Source organism: Bufo bufo, chromosome 1, assembly GCF_905171765.1.
Source record: "Bufo bufo chromosome 1, aBufBuf1.1, whole genome shotgun sequence".
In the NCBI taxonomy this organism is placed as follows: domain Eukaryota; kingdom Metazoa; phylum Chordata; class Amphibia; order Anura; family Bufonidae; genus Bufo; species Bufo bufo.
The window spans coordinates 811169294-811188283 of record NC_053389.1 but is presented as its reverse complement, the minus strand read 5'-3'; the positions used below and the strand labels follow the sequence as shown (position 1 = coordinate 811188283).

General features: G+C 39.1%; 1 protein-coding gene and 2 non-coding genes across 8 annotated transcripts in view; all 3 read left to right on the top strand.

Annotated features, from left to right (window-relative positions):
* KDM6B (lysine demethylase 6B) overlaps positions 1-8091 on the top strand; it is a 49783-nt gene extending 41692 nt beyond the window's left edge. For all 6 annotated transcript variants that reach the window (XM_040415212.1, XM_040415217.1, XM_040415213.1 and 3 more), the window contains 6 exons: positions 2565-2679; positions 2773-2960; positions 3050-3191; positions 3661-3787; positions 3868-4038; positions 5366-8091. In XM_040415212.1, coding sequence (XP_040271146.1) covers positions 2565-2679; positions 2773-2960; positions 3050-3191; positions 3661-3787; positions 3868-4038; positions 5366-5389 — 767 coding nt within the window. In that variant the 3' untranslated portion in view covers positions 5390-8091. The remainder of the gene's footprint in view (positions 1-2564; positions 2680-2772; positions 2961-3049; positions 3192-3660; positions 3788-3867; positions 4039-5365) is intronic.
* Positions 8092-14340: 6249 nt separating this feature from the next.
* On the top strand, positions 14341-14412 carry TRNAD-GUC. The gene has a single exon. It is a non-coding gene; the product is annotated as a tRNA-Asp (tRNA).
* A 4371-nt stretch (positions 14413-18783) lies between these two features.
* TRNAD-GUC lies at positions 18784-18855 on the top strand. Its single transcript has one exon. It is a non-coding gene; the product is annotated as a tRNA-Asp (tRNA).
* The last annotated feature ends 135 nt before the right edge of the window (positions 18856-18990 follow it).

Here is an 18990-nt window from a genome sequence, read left to right as displayed (position 1 = left end):
TCTAAAGCTAATTTATTGAAAAGGAAAAACTAAAATCTTGCATTGCCATTCAAACCCTTTACTCCAATCTTCTTGGGGATGATGCCACCAGGTTTGCACACCTGGATTTGGAGATTTTCTGCCGTTCCTCTCAAGCTCTGTCAGGTTGGTTGGGGACCTTCAGTGGACAGCCATTTTCAGGTCTCTCCAGAGAAGTTCCATTGGGTTCAGGGCTGAGGCTGGGCCACTCAAGGACATTCACAGAGTTGTCCCTGGGCCGCTCCTGTGTTGTCTTGGCTGTGTGCTTAGGGTCATTGTCTTGTTGGAAAGTCAACCTTTAGCCCAGTCCGAGGTCCACAGCTCTGGATCAGGTTTTTATTAAGAATATCTCTGTAGTTTGCTCCACTCAGCTTTCCCTCCACCCTGACCAGTCTCCCTGCCCCCAACAGCATGGTGCTGCCCCCACCAGTGGGCAGGTGATGAGCCGTGCCTGGCTTCCTCCAGACATGACGCTTATAATTAAGGCCAAAAAGTTCCATCTTGGTTTCATCAGACCGTAGAATCTTGTTTCTCGCAGTCTGAAAGTCCTTTAGGTGCTTTTTGGAAACTTTCATGTGTCTTTTTATTGAGGAGAGACTTCTTTCTGGCCACTAAAGCCCAGATTGGTGGAGGCTGCAGTAATGGTTGACCTTCTGGAAGTTTCTCCCATCTGTACACAGGATCTTTGGATCTCAGCCAGAGTGACAATTCGGTTCTTGGTCACCTCTCTTACCAAGACCCTTCTCCCCGGATTAATTAGTTTGGTGTGGTGGCCAGGTCTAGGAAGATTCTTGGTTGATCCAAATGTCTTCCATTTTTAAGAATTATGGAGGCCACTGAGCTCTTGGGAACTTTCAGTGCAACAAAAATGTTTTGTCCCCTTCTGCAGATCTGTGCCTCCACACAATCCTGTGTCTGAGCTCTACAGGCAGCTCTTTCCTCCTCATGGCTTGGTTTTTGCTCTGAAGCATTGTCAGTAGTGAGACGTTATGTAGACAGGGCTGTGTCTTTCCAAATCCCGTCCAGTCAACTGAATTTACCACAGAAGACTCCAATCAAGGTGTAGGAACATCTCAAAGATAAACCAGAGAAATGGGAGGCCTCAGAGCTAAATGCCAGGTGTCATAGCAAAGGGGCTGAATACTTATGTCTATGGAACATTTTAGTTTTTCTTTTTTCAATAAAATTGCGTAAAATTCTGTTTTCACGTTCTCGTTATGTGGTACGGAGCGCAGATTCACAGGGGAAATGTGCTTATTTTATTTTATTTTTTGATGTTCGCACAAGGGACGACATAAAATGTGAAAAAAGTGGCAGGGTCCGAAGAGTTTCCGAATACATTGTATGTCTCTTGCTTGCTCTGCTCTTTCCTGCTCTCTCTTTGGCTCTCAATCTCTTCCTTGTGCTCTCGCTCCCTTTTCCGCACTCTCCTCTGCTCTAGCTCTGTCTCTTTTGATCTTGATCAGTCTCTCTCTTGTGTTCACTGTATCTTTTTTGCAGTTGCTCTGTCTCTCTTACCTCGGGTTTGTCATTTGCTATCACACTTTTTGTTTTGTTTCGGGTCTCTCCCTCACTTTGCTCTCACTCTTTTGGAGCCATTCAGTCTGTGTGTCTCTCTTTTACACCTCTTCTGTCTTTTGCGCTTGCTCTGTCCATCTCCTTTTTTGCTCTCCCTTTCTTTTGCTCAGTGTCTCACTTTTTATTTTTGCTCTCTGTTGTTCTTGCTTTTACTCTTGCTTCATCTCTCTCTTTTTGCACTTGCTCAGTCTTTCTTCTGCACTCACTCTCTCTCAGATCTCTCTTTTTGCACTTGCTCAGTCTGTCTCTCTTTTGCACTCTGTCTCTCTGTTTGATATCTCTTTATGCTCTTGCTCAGTCTCTCTTTTTGCACTTGATCAGTCTTTTTCTTTTGCACTCGCTCAGTCTCTTTGATCTCTCTTTTTGCACTCGCTCAGTCTCTTTGATCTCTCTTTTTGCACTTGCTCAGTCTGTCTCTCTTTTGCACTCACTCTGTCTCTGTTTGATCTCTCTTTATGCTCTTGCTCAGTCTCTTTTGCACTCGCTCAGTCTCTCTTTGATCTCTCTTTATGCTCTTGCTCAGTCTCTCTCTTTTGCACTCGCTTAGTCTTTTTCTTTTGCACTCGCTCATTCTCTCTCTCTGTTTGATCCCTCTTTATGCTTTCGTTCAGTCTCTTTTGAACTCGCTCTGTCCCTCTGTTTGATCTATCTTTATGCTCTCGCTCAATCTCTTTTGCACTCGTTCAGTCTCTTTTTGCGCTTGCCTAGTCTTTCTTTTTGCTCTTCTTCCGCACTCGCTCATTCTCTCTGTTTGATCTCTCTCTGTGCTCTCGCTCAGTCTGTCACTTTCTTCTGCACTCGCCTTCTCTTGTTCTTGTACAGTCTGTTTTCCTCCGTCTCTCTCTCTATCTCTCGTTCTATGAACAGTAAGAGAAGTTTAGTTTTGCCTTTTGTAGGTCTGGTTTCAGGTTTGTGTATGTTGTGGATTTGCCTCCAGCTTCTCATTCTTTTTGTCTCCTCTTATCCAGGACATCAGGAAAATAATAACTTCTGCTCGGTGAATATAAATATTGGGCCCGGAGACTGTGAGTGGTTTGCAGTACATGAAAACTACTGGGAGAAGATCAGTGCCTTCTGTGACAGGTGAGACTCCTGCACTCCTGGACGTTTCCACTAGAGGGCACCCCGATACGAAACATAATTTTATTCCTTCTAAACGTGGACTCCTTTTTCCAGGCATAACCTGGATTACCTGACGGGCTCCTGGTGGCCAGTTCTGGAGGATCTTTACCGAGCTGATATCCCAGTGTATCGCTTTGTGCAGCGGCCTGGCGATTTGGTCTGGATTAACGCAGGGACCGTTCACTGGGTGCAGGCCACAGGATGGTGTAACAACATTGCCTGGAACGTCGGGCCTCTGACACGTAAGCAAGCTTTTTTCGCAATGTATTGTGGATTATGAGGGTTCATATGAATAATCCGTGGTGACATCTTCTCGTGATTCTCCTTACAGCTTACCAGTATCAGCTGGCTCTGGAACGTTTCGAGTGGAATGAGGTCAAGAACGTGAAATCCATTGTGCCCATGATCCACGTGTCCTGGAATGTGGCCAGAACGGTGAAAATCACAGATCCGGACCTGTACGGCATGATAAAGTGAGGGTCACCTCCACCACTCCGTGCTGTGTCTTTTCCCTGTTCCCTCTCCTCATTACTAATCTCGTCTTTTGTAGGATCTTCTTTCCATGCTGGTCTTCATCTCCTTGTTTGTTGTGTTCCTCCTTAATTTCACCCTCTCAAGTCTCTGGTTCCTCCTTGTCTTTTGTGTTTTCCCACCCCTTTCTTTTCTTCCAGCTCCTTTTCCTCTGCGGTTCCATATAGGTTTATCTGCTTTGTCTCTCGGCTTCTTCTACTCCTCTTCTCTGCCTCTCTACCACTGTACCCATTCCTCTGCTCTTCTACTCTGCTCCTTGCTCTTCCCCACTTATTTCTCCTCTCACACAATTTTCTCTTCCTTGCGTTCTTTTTCTTTTCTCCATCGTTACTTTGCTCCTGACTTTGCACTTTCCCTGCACCCTCCGATCTCCTCTGCTCTGTTTCTTACTCCAGTCTCTTCCTATTGTAGATACTGTCTCTTACAATCCGTTAAGCGATGTCAGATCCAGCGAGACAGACTCCTCCGCAGCGGGAAGAAGATCGCCTATCAAGCTAGAGTTAAAGATGAACCAGCCTACTACTGCAATGAGTGTGACGTAAGTGCCTGTTTATAAGGTATGGGACGCACCAAGGTGACCTCCAGGTCCTCACTCTTTTATGTTTCTCTCTCCATCAGGTGGAAGTTTTTAACATCCTGTTTGTCACCAGTGAGAGCGGGGGTAAGAACTCTTACCTGGTGCATTGCGAGTCTTGTGCTCGATCATCTAGTATCTCCTCAAGCAACGTGGTCATCCTGGAGCAGTACAGAGTGGAGGAACTTATGCAGATGTACGACACCTTTCACCTGGTGAGGACCTGCGGTCAGGGACTCCTTCTGCAAAGCAAACAACATGGCTCACAGGTCCAACTGTACAGTGACAGCCTGGGTCCCTAATAAAGGCTGTAGCAAGGACTGTTACATGCATAATAAAGATTGTTGACCCCTTCCTACCATGCGCCATACTACTACATTACTTCAACACCATAGTATGGTGCCCACTTCATCACTTGCCGGTGCCAACTGTAATGTACAGCTGCCATCCCGCTCTCTTTGCAGGGATCATAGTTAACTGTGCTCCTGGCGGTAAAACCTGAATGTGGTAAAGAGAGGGCAAAGGTTTCATTGCACCTTTGGCATGTGATTGTGGGGTGCTGAGGGGTTGCTACGGCAACTAAGATGCCTTTTCTAGGCATGTCCTGTAGTGACGCCTGCCATGCCCTGCCTTTGGCAGGACCTTATAGCCATCCTGTCATTTTTACTGTAACTGACATAATACATTACAGTACAGAAGTATTGCAGTGTATAGGATGAGCGATGCATGCTCAAGTCATCCACTGGGGCATAGAAAACTTATGAAAAAAATCAAGAAAAAACTCAAATCTTTTCCGCTTAAAAACACTTTATTTACATAAAAGAAAAATAAGAAAAAAAGGGAAACATTTTAAATTGGTACTGCCATGTCTGTCATGATGTACAGCGTGCCATGTATACAATGAAATGATCAACATTTTTTATCTTGCATGCCAATGTGAAAATTGGTGTATTTCGTCAATTCCACCACCCAAAAGAATGGAGAAAAAGTCACATGTACTCCAAAATGGCACTAATGAAAACTACAACTCATCCCACCAGTAAAAAAAAAAAAAAATACTTTTTTTTTTAATTGTGCAGAAGAAAAACATTAAAAATATATAAATTTGGTATTGGTTTTATTCTGAGGGTCAGTACAATTATGCCATCATCGAGCACCATAAAAATAAAACCCCAAAAAACAATGGCAGAGGCAGTTTTTTTTGCTTTTTATGCCATCACTTGTTATATGGTACATTAAAAAAGTATATAAAACAATGCACGTCATCCTGCAAAAAACAAGCCTTCATATACAGAGACTGAAAAATAAAAGTTATGGTTTTTGAAATGCAGAGATGGGGGGGAAAAAGCATTTTTGGCTTTAAGTATCAAACTGGATCACACTTAGAAACATAAAAAACAGTTAAATAAAAGTCACAAAACAACAAAAATACCTGCCTTCACTCAACAAAAAAAGACTGCCTTCAATCAAGGGGAATCTTTGCATTTAGGTGGTAATTAATTTTTTGGATTTTTATATACATTTTATTTTTCTTTTCTTTAGGCCCCACCTCCAAGCACACGGTGAGCCTTTGCTCCTCCTTCTTCTGCTCCTGCAACAGTCTCCTCCCCCCTCCTCTGCCGAGCCAGCCAATCAAAACTCTTCCCTCTTCCCAGGACCAGGGAAAAGAGGGGCGGTGCTACTTAACCAGCCAATTGCAACTGAGAGAAAAAGAGAGAGAGAGAGAGCCACAAAACGAGAGAGGGAGGGTAGGAGGGAGACGAGCCAGTTATGCATCGGCAGCTCATATTTCACTCTCTCCAGCCAATCACAGGCCTTGTTTACACAGATCCCGTTCTCCTTTTCGTGGGAACAGCCAATCAGGATGCAGGATTCTACATGTCTTTGTTGATAATTTTAATTTTTATTTCCTCGTTCTGTTTGTTTTTTGTAATTTTATCAGGAATATTTATTCTGAAATCTTGAATTTGTGACTCTGAGGGCGGGGGGGATTGGTATTAATTTGGGGGATTTTTTTTTTCTTTGCAGGTGGGGCACTGAGTGTATTTTATTTCTTAAATTAAGTTCAGAGTGGTTCTCTGCTATTGAAAATAGTGTGCGTGGGTGCCCTCTGTGTGACAGAGGGGCGCTGACCAGGCTAATGCTGTATTATTGAATGGGTATGTTGGAAAGTATCTTTGGGGGGTGGGGGAGGGAGGGTAAGCCTCATGCAAGTGATCGTGATTCTTGAACGTAAAAGTCGTCATTAAAAGCTGTGGTAAATGCTCGGACCGGGTGCCCAAAGAAGGAGGCACCTTCTGTAAGGACGGGGAGCATCACTTACGAGTCCATGGTGGGGGGAGGGAAGGGGAGAGTATTGGAGGTGGGTTCGATGGGAACAAAACGTAACACTGTTGGGTGGAGACATGGTACAGTTGACTTATTAAAGCCCCACTGGGATGGATGGGAAAAGAATCCGAGTGGTGGAACACCAACTGTGCTGAGGTCTAAGAGGAGCCCTCCTTAAATGGGTTAAGAAAAAATAAATAAAAGATGGCACCCTTACCACTTCAAATGAATTAACCTCTCTCCGGGTTGTATTTGACGAGAAAGAGATACGGGTTTTTATAAATATATATATAGATGAAATATCTATTCAGCGCGGACTCCTCCCTTTTAACCATTTCCTTGGATTTTTCACCCGTTTCCTGTTCTCTGTAATATAGAAATTTATAAATAAATATATATAGAGAGAGATTTGGTTTAACTTACCTATGGAATGTTTCCCGTCTGCTCGTTACTTCCCTTTTTTTGCTTGTAGCGTCTGTTTTTATTTTGTTAAATTCCTGTCTTTCTTGAATATTTTATTATATTTTTTGTTATTGGTTGTATTTGGTGCTTTGGTTGTATTCTTTTTTTCCTTCCATGTAAATCTTTATACCTCTCGTTTCACAAAACCACAGGCCAGTCCTCTTTCCGAGTCTTTAAGGTCCACACCCCCACATTAGGTCCTGCCTAACCACAGGCTCCACCCCTTCACCAGACCCCACCCTGAATGTGTGTCCTATACTTCAGAGATTCAGAGTGTTCCTTCATGCACCTTCACAACCTAAAATCAATGTGGTTATGGACCACCGACAGCACAAGGTGGCCATTTTAACCAAATAGCGTTTTGTGAGGCTCGCTCAAAAAAACTTGTGTTCCCTCACAGGACTTGAGGTTTCTGTCGATATTCGGTGCCACACTGGTGTCTGTTCGGTTGCTTTTGGCGCTAGTAGGTGCTATGAATAAATGAATTGAAGGGTCCAGTGTTTTTTCTGTCTAGTTAAAAAAATAAGGATTGGTAGGTTAGAAGAAAACCCTACAGGTGACTGTGTAGCCACCAAGCGTGAGGCCATTTCTAATAAGCCTTGATGGTTGAAACAAACAAAAATATGCTTTTTTCGCAATTTTCTTTCATAATAAAAAGATCTGATTTTCTGTGAGTAGTCCAAATAATTCTAACCAACAAAACTTCAACAGCTGTCCATGAATACGAACCGGGGTAAATTTATCCCTATTTTTGGCCACAGATATTCAAAGGGAATAAGGCCTACAAATCTTGGGAGGGGGATTTCCATGGTTGGTGGTCTGTGTTTCGTGACCATGCTAAGGCAGAGGTTTCTTGAATCATCTGCCGATTCTTAAGTTCCCTCAGTACCTGCAGAAAACCTTTTCTAGGATTTTAATGTGAATGACTGACTGTTTTCAGTCTATACTTATCCTTCATTTATGGTCCAGCTTTTACCCAATGAGGCAAAAAAACAAAACTGTTCTATAAATGGTCATTTCGACCAGATTTGACTCCTCAGTCTGGAGGCCGGGGTTGTTTACTGATAGGACTATTATTATCTCTTATCATGGTTGATATTGGGTCACCTATATAGAAGTACCATGAATGGAAACTTTTTGAGAAAGTGAGAGCTGTGTTGAAGTGCAGAAGACTTCTTGTGTCATACTTTGAACCCAACTATATAGTCAAACATCTAGGTAACTTAAACGGTAAAGATAACTGTTACTTGGCTGAATTCTGTGTATAGACATACTATCTTGATCATCCAACAAGTTGATTATTGGACATGCAGAACATTATTACTTGATGGAGATGGTCTTCCCATGGAAGATTACCACCATAGTTGTTAGAATTCATGGTAAATTTTGGGCAACCGTTTCCTAATACCCCCCCCTATAGTTGGTCAGAATAGAACTAAAGTATGTCTCACATCCCTGTCGAAACTTCCGCTGTCGAGGACAATTTCTATTCAGTTGAACACAGAAGACATTGGATCCTTCTTATAACAATGTATTGACTGCCAAAAGTGACTCTTCAGACATTAGTCGCCAACCGAATCACAGATATGTAACCCGATATGGTGTCACTTTCAAGATATGGCCACCAAGGGAGATTTCAGTATGGGAAACCCAGTACGTTCAACTCCCATTTGGCCAACCAAATGTGTCAGACAATGAGCAAATATCCATTGTGAGAAACCCATAGTGTTACAAACGCACTTAAGGTTGGAGAGGACACACTTGAGGCACAAGTGGTGCATGCAACGAACATCCACGGTAACACCACCTGTCCTACCACCACCTTTCTAAATGGTGTAGAGGACACCCTTGATAGGAAATTTATGTGTGTGATCATATAAGTCCTCTACTGCACCACCACCTACCGAAAGAGGGTTGAACACCCCTGATAGGCATGTCCTGTGTGTGGAACATATAAGCTACATATGGGGTGCGAGTCATGTATTTGGACCATATAAGTCCACCATTACATCTTCTGCCCTAATACAAACTTTCTACGGAGTGTAGGTGACACCCCTCATGGACCACTCATCCATGGGGTACATATCTCCACCTCTGAAACCTGTCCTACCAACACCTTTTAATAGTGCAGACGACACCACTGATGGGGTGGGTGAGTCATGTATTTGGACCATATAAGTCCATCATTACATCTCTTGCCCTACTGTAAACTAGACCACATGAAAGCGTCACTGCACCTCTCCTTCTACAACAGTCTTTCTAAAGGTGTGATGCCTGTCGAGGGGGAGGTTTGTTCAGCGACCATGTTTCTTTTCCTTTCTCCTTCCGCTTTATTTATTAACCCTCGCAGCTCATTCCTCACCTCCTTTATGTTGGATAAGCTTTTGCCGATTTCTTTGGTGCTTTTTATTATCTGTTCTACAAATGGTGCTATGGATTACTGTACATTTTATTTTACTCTGTGGCGGGATAACTGATTACTAAGGGTTTGGCTCTGGATTTGCTTTTTTATATTTTGAATCCCCTATCTGATGGGGGGAGGTGCTGGCGGGAGAGGGTCTGAAACTGAGGTTCTGCATTTCAGTGGTGGGATTGGGGCGATCACAGAGGTCGCGTCCGGGTAAATAAAAAATAAAAAAATGTGTTCTTCAAAAACTACACCTGTTAGATTCGGAGAGGGGTTAAATATAACAAACCACAGCACTGTGGCAGTGGAGGGGGTCTATGAATTGCAGCTGTCTTGCAGGAGGGGGGGTTATGCTTTGCAGGTCTTTGGTGCTAATTAACCCCCACCACATTTTACCCCAAGTCTGCAGAGCATTGCACACCCTCTCTCCTTTGTGTTTCACCTGGTGCTAAATACTTATCCTGTGTGTTTTTTGTTCTTAAAAGTTAATTTACTATTTGTGTGTGTGTGTTACCGAGGGGAGGGGGCCTCTCATTTTGGATGCCCGGTGGGGCAGTTGGTGCATTGCACCCCTCCCCCCTTTTTTATATGACACATCCCACATTGCGTGACACCACCTATAAAGCACAGCATCACGAGATTGGAATTCCGATCAGCCGATTCTGATTGGAGACGCCGTTAACCTCCTCCTCACATCGCTTTAATGTCCGTTCAGCCGGCAATGCACTTACACCCCACCAGAGAGCAGCACAACCATGAGAGCCTCCAGTAAAACCCGAAAATTTTCCCTTCCTGTCTGTAACCCCTTTCCCTCTACTCCAGAACATCACTCAAACTCAAGACTTATTATTTTTAACTGAGCCAGCGATTTTTTAATTTTTTTTTTTTTGCCTTTTTTGTGAATTTGTGATTATTAATAAATCTGAAAAAAAATAAAAATAAAGATTTTGATTAAAAAAACAAAAAACTCTCCTTGTTCATTAAAGTTGCAATGGAATAGAGTGGAGCAGATCTGTGCTGTATCCAAAGACAATGAGAACAATAAGGACGTTTTCTATTACACGGGCAGATTAACTGCATTGGTTCCAGTTGGCAATATAGGAATGAAACCGATTTACACAAGGCAACTATCGGTAGGGTTGGAACAAACGATCATTGTAAGGCCTTGTTCACACTTCCGTTATTTCCATCAGTTATTGGGAGTAAGGTTGAGCGAATCCGGTTTAGATTGCTATCTGAAGTTTCAGCAAATATCTCGAATTACGTACTTTGGCTCGTCGCGCGTTCGCATTAATTACTGTATCAAACTCTGTTTCGTTGATGAGGCACGAAGCCGAGTTCGGCTTAGTATTTTGATGCACTAATTTAGGTGAATAAACGAAGTGACGCGTGATAGAGTTGAGACGAAGCAAGTCTCGCAATATTTGCTAAAAACTTTAGAAAGACCTCAGCGGAGGACATACATTTTACAGTAGGACGGAGGCCATATTCTTAAAGGTTTTTAAAAGAATCTGTTTCGGATACAGCAATCTGAACCCGAGCCAAAACCAGTAGAGAACCCCACACAGAGATCCGGTGCCTGACCCGCACCTGGTTTTCGGCTCTCAATAAGTGATGGAAATATATGACCAAATAACTGAAGTGTGAACTTGGCCTTATACCGTCCACTATGTGCAAAAATGTAACTACTTTAATACTGCGCAAATGTAGAAAAATCCAGCCTCTTGAAGCATGTGAAAAAGATACAAACCGGCGCGGTGTCATTAGTTGACGCGTTTCAGATGCATCTTATCAACACCCTTAAAAATGAGAAACGGAATTCTAGAAATGTTGGTAAATTGATTAAAAAGGAAAAACTAAAATTTCACATGGACATAAGTATTCACGCCCTTTACTATGACACTTGATATTTAGCTCTGTGGCCTCCTATTTCTCTCGATCATCTCCTTGATTGGAGTCTTCTGTAGTAAATTCAGTTGACTAGACATGATTTGGAAAGACACAGCCCTGTCTACATAAGGTCTCACAGCCGACGATACATATCAGAGCAGAAACCAAGCCATGAGGAGGAAAGAACTGCCTGTAGAGCTCAGAGACAGGATTGTGGGGAGGCACAGATCTGCCTCCACAATGTGTGCCTGCCCTTATGTAACTACTGCTTCCAGCTATATCTGATCAGCCTAGATGGCGAGCAGTTAGTTGACACCAATCTGCTTCTCTCGGTCCGGTGATGCACCCCCTGGCATAGTCTGTCAACTGGGCAAAATGCCTTTGAGTGCATTGTGGAGGCATGTCTAACAGAGAACTATCGCTTAGGGTGGGTTCACACTAGCGTTGGGGATTCCGTTATAACAGAATCCATAAGTTAGAAGGACGGATCCGTTCTTCTGCCCATAGACTTGCATTATGACGGAATGCAAAACGGAAGCCTTTTAAAAGCATTCTGTTTGCTCTCCGTCCTAATAGAAGTCTATGGGAATCAAAATGGATCCGTCTGTCGACAGGACTTTGTTTTCCGTCTTGCATAACGGGACCCAGACGGATCCGTTATGCTTTCCCATAGACTTTTATTAGGACGGAAAGGAAACGAAATGCCTTTTAAAGGCTACCGTTTTGCATTCTGTCTGGGCATTCCGTTTTTTTCCGTTATAAAAGATAGCCATAACGGAATCCCTAACGCTAGTGTGAACCCACCCTTAGCAAGAAGGTCACTACCCAAAAGTAGCCTCTGAGAGCCTTTATATAGGGCAGCAAGGAAAGCACTTTTGCGCCCTCTTGTGGCAAGACCCAGTATCTAATCAGACCACATCTGTAATCCTTTACATATCTGCCTGAGATATAACTACATACCAAAATTTGCAGCAATCTGCCAATTCTTTCTGAGCGTGGTATGTTTTTTTTGTCAATGAGTGTAGTTATATGTTTGAATTCTCTTAGTCTCTTCCTACCTCTATATAAATGTACAGTAAAATGTTTCTATGAAGAAGTGAAGCCTCCCCGTCGGGGAATCGAACCGCAGTCTCCCACGTGACAGGTGGGGATACTTACCACTATACTAATGAGGAGCTGCTTTTGTGTATGCCCACATGGGCGTCTCCTCAAAAGGAAACGGCACATATTTTATTGCCTTAGTTTTTTCCCCCCTTAATGGGTATATCAATTGTACCTCACATCTTGAAGAATATAACTACAATAGCACTGTCCCAGTGTGACTATTCTGTGCGCCTACGGTAGTGGGACAGCACCAAGGTCGCAGACTTCTATGATGAGTAGCTGCTGTGGGAAAATCAGCAATTTCCCTTTAAGAAGATTACCATCTGATCAGGTTACCATAGCAGTTCCTCGTTAGTATAGTAGTAAGTATCCCCGCCTGTCACGCGGGAGACCGGGGTTCGATTCCCCGACGGGGAGGCTTCAACTTTTGTAAATAAAACAATGTTCAGAAAAAAAGAAATAAAATAATAGAAGAATCAAGAAAACTGTAGAAAGGAAAAATAGTATTTGGTCATTTTACTTGGTAATAAAGATCTATTGGTTGGGAAGTTCCTAGGGAAGAAGCTATGCCTCCTATGTTCAATAATATAACTACTATAATACTGCCTCCTATGTTCAATAATATAACTACTATAATACTGCCTCCTATGTACAGGAATATAACTACTATAATACTACTCCTATGTACAAGAATATAACTACTATAATACTGCCTCCTATGTACAAGAATATAACTACTATAATACTGCCTCCTATGTACAAGAATATAACTACTATAATACTGCTCCTATGTACAAGAATATAACTACTATAATACTGCCTCCTATGTACAAGAATATAACTACTATAATACTGCTCCTATGTACAAGAATATAACTACTATAATACTGCCTCCTATGTACAAGAATATAACTACTATAATACTGCTCCTATGTACAAGAATATAACTACTATAATACTGCTCCTAAGTACAAGAATATAACTACTATAATACTGCTCCTATGTACAAGAATATAACTACTATAATACTGCCTCTTATGTACAAGAATATAACTACTATAATACTGCTCCTATGTACAAGAATATAACTAATATAATACTGCTCCTATGTACAAGAATATAACTACTATAATACTGCCTCCTATGTACAAGAATATAACTACTATAATACTGCTCCTATGTACAAGAATATAACTACTATAATACTGCCTCCTATGTACAAGGATATAACTACTATAATACTGCTCCTATGTACAAGAATATAACTACTATAATACTGCTCCTATGTACAAGAATATAACTGCTATAATACTGCTACTATGTACATGAATATAACTACTATAATACTGCTCCTATGTACAGGAATATAACTACTATAATACTGCTCCTATGTACAAGAATATAACTACTATAATACTGCCTCCTATGTACAAGAATATAACTACTATAATACTGCCTCCTATGTACAAGAATATATCTACTATAATACTGCTCCTATGTACAAGAATATAACTACTATAATACTGCTCCTATGTACAAGAATATAACTATTATAATACTGCCTCCTATGTACAAGAATATAACTACTATAATACTGCCTCCTATGTACAAGAATATAACTACTATAATACTGCTCCTATGTACAGGAATATATCTACTATAAATAAAAGATATGGTGGCTCACTCCGTTTATGGCTATGGATTGGTGCTACCAAGCCTTATGACTCACCCAGTCAAAAAAGGAATATAGAGATTGTAGAGAGGCTGAGCACTCACACTTGGACCACACAGAGATACAGACAAGATAAATAATGGTGACAATATTTATTACACCTAATGCAGATTCAACAATAAAATACTAAAACAATAATATATAACAAATAATAAGAACAGTGGGTAGTAATATAACTAAGAACAATTCAGAATAAAAACAGCATCATAAATATCTAAACGTGCAATGCGATTACATAAGATGTATAAAATGCATAATGAAGGGTGCTATGAGAGACTCAAAGTGGCGAGTGGAGCCCTTAAGGGTGAATATAATCGATTGGGATTCGATGTTATAAAAATCGATATTTTGAAAAGTCGATAAATATTTGTCGATAAAGTGCTCAGTATTTATTCGAATGGATGTCCAGACAGAGTTCAATAAATTCCATTAGATTATTTAAGCATATTTCGACATATGTCCCCTGTATGGCATACAATGATTACACTTACGATTGCCTTCCATCTAGCAACCCATGTCCTCAGCTCTATACACAAAATCCAGGTGACAGGTTCCCTTTAAGAAGATTACCATGTGATAAGCTGCTATAGCAGTTCCTCGTTAGTATAGTGGTAAGTATCCCCGCCTGTCACGCGGGAGACCGGGGTTCGATTCCCCGACGGGGAGGCTTCAACTTTTGCATATAGAACAATACTAAGAAATAGAAGAATTAAGAAAACTGTAGAAAGGAGAAATAGTGTTTAGTAAATATAACTACTATAATACTGCTACTATGTACAAGAATATAACTACTATAATACTGCTCCTATGTACAAGACTATAACTACTATAATACTGCCTCCTATTTACAAGGATATATATACTATAATACTGCTCCTATGTACAAGAATATAACTACTATAATACTACCCCTATGTACAAGAATATAACTACTATAATACTACCCCTATGTACAAGAATATAACTACTATAATACTACCCCTATGTACAAGAATATAACTACTATAATACTGCTCCTATGTACAAGAATATAACTACTATAATACTGCTCCTATGTACAAGAATATAACTACTATAATACTGCCTCCTATGTACAAGAATATAACTACTATAATACTGCTCCTATGTACAAGACTATAACTACTATAATACTGCCTCCTATGTACAAGAATATAACTGCTATAATACTGCCCCTATGTACAAGAATATAACTACTATAATACTGCCTCCTATGTACAAGAATATAACTACTATAATACTGCTCCTATGTACAAGAATATAACTACTATAATACTGCCTCCTATGTACAAGACTATAACTACTATAATACTGCCTCCTATTTACAAGGATATATATACTATAATACTGCTCCTATGTACAAGAATATAACTACTATAATACTGCTCCTATGTACAAGAATATAACTACTATAATACTGCTCCTATGTACAAGAATATAACTGCTATAATACTGCTTCTATGTACAAGAATATAACTACTATAATACTGCTCCTATGTACAAGAATATAACTACTATAATACTGCCTCCTATGTACAAGAATATAACTACTATAATACTGCTCCTATGTACAAGAATATAACTACTATATCACTGCCCCCTATGTACAAGAATATAACTACTATAATACTGCCTCCTATGTACAAGAATATAACTACTATAATACTGCTCCTATGTACAAGAATATAACTACTATAATACTGCCTCTTATGTACAAGAATATAACTACTATAATACTGCTCCTATGTACAGGAATATAACTACTATAATACTGCTCCTATGTACAAGAATATAACTACTATAATACTGCTCCTATGTACAAGAATATAACTACTATAATACTGCCTCCTATGTACAAGAATATAACTACTATAATACTGCCTCCTATGTACAAGAATATAACTACTATAATACTGCTCCTATGTACAAGAATATAACTACTATAATACTGCCTCCTATGTACAAGAATGTAACTACTATAATACTGCCTCATATGTACAAGAATATAACTACTATAATACTGCCCCTATGTACAAGAATATAACTACTATAATACTGCTCCTATGTACAAGAATATAACTACTATAATACTGCTCCTATGTACAAGAATATAACTACTATAATACTGCTCCTATGTACAAGAATATAACTACTATAATACTGCTCCTATGTACAAGAATATAACTACTATAATACTGCTCCTATGTACAAGAATATAACTACTATAATACTGCTCCTATGTACAAGAATATAACTACTATAATACTGCCTCCTATGTACAAGAATATAACTACTATAATACTGCCTCCTATGTACAAGAATATAACTACTATAATACTGCCTCCTATGTACAAGAATATAACTACTATAATACTGCTCCTATGTACAAGAATATAACTACTATATTACTGCTCCTATATACAAGAATAGAACTACTATAATACTGCTCCTATGTACAAGAATAGAACTACTATAATACTGCTCCTATGTACAAGAATATAACTACTATAATACTGCCTCCTATGTACAAGAATATAACTACTATAATACTGCCTCCTATGTACAAGAATATAACTACTATAATACTGCTCCTATGTACAAGAATATAACTACTATAATACTGCTCCTATGTACAAGAATATAACTACTATAATACTGCCTCCTATGTACAAGAATATAACTACTATAATACTGCTTCCTATGTACAAGAATATAACTACTATAATACTGCTCCTATGTACAAGAATATAACTACTATAATACTGCCTCCTATGTACAAGAATATAACTACTATAATACTGCCTCCTATGTACAAGAATATAACTACTATAATACTGCTCCTATGTACAAGAATATAACTACTATAATACTGCCTCCTATGTACAAGAATATAACTACTATAATACTGCTTCCTATGTACAAGAATATAACTACTATAATACTGCTCCTATGTACAAGAATATAACTACTATAATACTGCCTCCTATGTACAAGAATATAACTACTATAATACTGCTCCTATGTACAAGAATATAACTACTATAATACTGCTCCTATGTACAAGAATATAACTACTATAATACTGCCTCCTATGTACAAGAATATAACTACTATAATACTGCTTCCTATGTACAAGAATATAACTACTATAATACTGCTCCTATGTACAAGAATATAACTACTATAATACTGCCTCCTATGTACAAGAATATAACTACTATAATACTGCCTCCTATGTACAAGAATATAACTACTATAATACTGCCTCCTATGTACAAGAATATAACTACTATAATACTGCTCCTATGTACAAGAATATAACTACTATAATACTGCCTCCTATGTACAAGAATATAACTACTATAATACTGCTTCCTATGTACAAGAATATAACTACTATAATACTGCTCCTATGTACAAGAATATAACTACTATAATACTGCCTCCTATGTACAAGAATATAACTACTATAATACTGCCTCCTATGTACAAGAATATAACTACTATAATACTGCTCATATGTACAAGAATATAACTACTATAATACTGCTCCTATGTACAAGAATATAACTACTATAATACTGCCTCCTATGTACAAGAATATAACTACTATAATACTGCCTCCTATGTACAAGAATATAACTACTATAATACTGCCTCCTCTGTACAAGAATATAACTACTATAATACTGCCTCCTATGTACAAGAATATAACTACTATAATACTGCTCCTATGTACAAGAATATAACTACTATAATACTGCTCCTATGTACAAGACTATAACTACTATAATACTGCTCCTATGTACAAGAATATAACTACTATAATACTGCTCCTATGTACAAGAATATAACTACTATAATACTGCCTCCTATGTACAAGAATATAACTACTATAATACTGCTCCTATGTACAAGAATATAACTACTATAATACTGCTCCTATGTACAAGAATATAACTACTATAATACTGCTCCTATGTACAAGAATATAACTACTATAATACTGCTCCTATGTACAAGAATATAACTACTATAATACTGCCTCCTATGTACAAGAATATAAATACTATAATACTGCTCCTATGTACAAGAATATAACTACTATAATACTGCTCCTATGTACAAGAATATAACTACTATAATACTGCTCCTGTATACAAGAATATAACTACTATAATACTGCTCCTATGTACAAGAATATAACTACTATAATACTGCTCCTATGTACAAGAATATAACTACTATAATACTGCCTCCTATGTACAATAATATAACTACTATAATACTGCTCCTATGTACAAGAATATAACTACTATAATACTGCTCCTATGTACAGGAATATATCTACTATAAATAAAAGATATGGTGGCTCACTCCGTTTATGGCTATGGATTGGTGCTACCAAGCCTTATGACTCACCCAGTCAAAAAAGGAATATAGAGATTGTAGAGAGGCTGAGCACTCACACTTGGACCACACAGAGATACAGACAAGATAAATAATGGTGACAATATTTATTACACCTAATGCAGATTCAACAATAAAATACTAAAACAATAATATATAACAAATAATAAGAACAGTGGGTAGTAATATAACTAAGAACAATTCAGAATAAAAACAGCATCATAAATATCTAAACGTGCAATGCGATTACATAAGATGTATAAAATGCATAATGAAGGGTGCTATGAGAGACTCAAAGTGGCGAGTGGAGCCCTTAAGGGTGAATATAATCGATTGGGATTCGATGTTATAAAAATCGATATTTTGAAAAGTCGATAAATATTTGTCGATAAAGTGCTCAGTATTTATTCGAATGGATGTCCAGACAGAGTTCAATAAATTCCATTAGATTATTTAAGCATATTTCGACATATGTCCCCTGTATGGCATACAATGATTACACTTACGATTGCCTTCCATCTAGCAACCCATGTCCTCAGCTCTATACACAAAATCCAGGTGACAGGTTCCTTTTAAGAAGATTACCAAGTGATAAGCTGCTATAGCAGTTCCTCGTTAGTATAGTGGTAAGTATCCCCGCCTGTCACGCGGGAGACCGGGGTTCGATTCCCCGACGGGGAGGCTTCAACTTTTGCATATAGAACAATACTAAGAAATAGAAGAATTAAGAAAACTGTAGAAAGGAGAAATAGTGTTTAGTGAATATAACTTATTGATTTTCCTAGTCTACGACGTAAAAGTCATAGTTTTATTAAA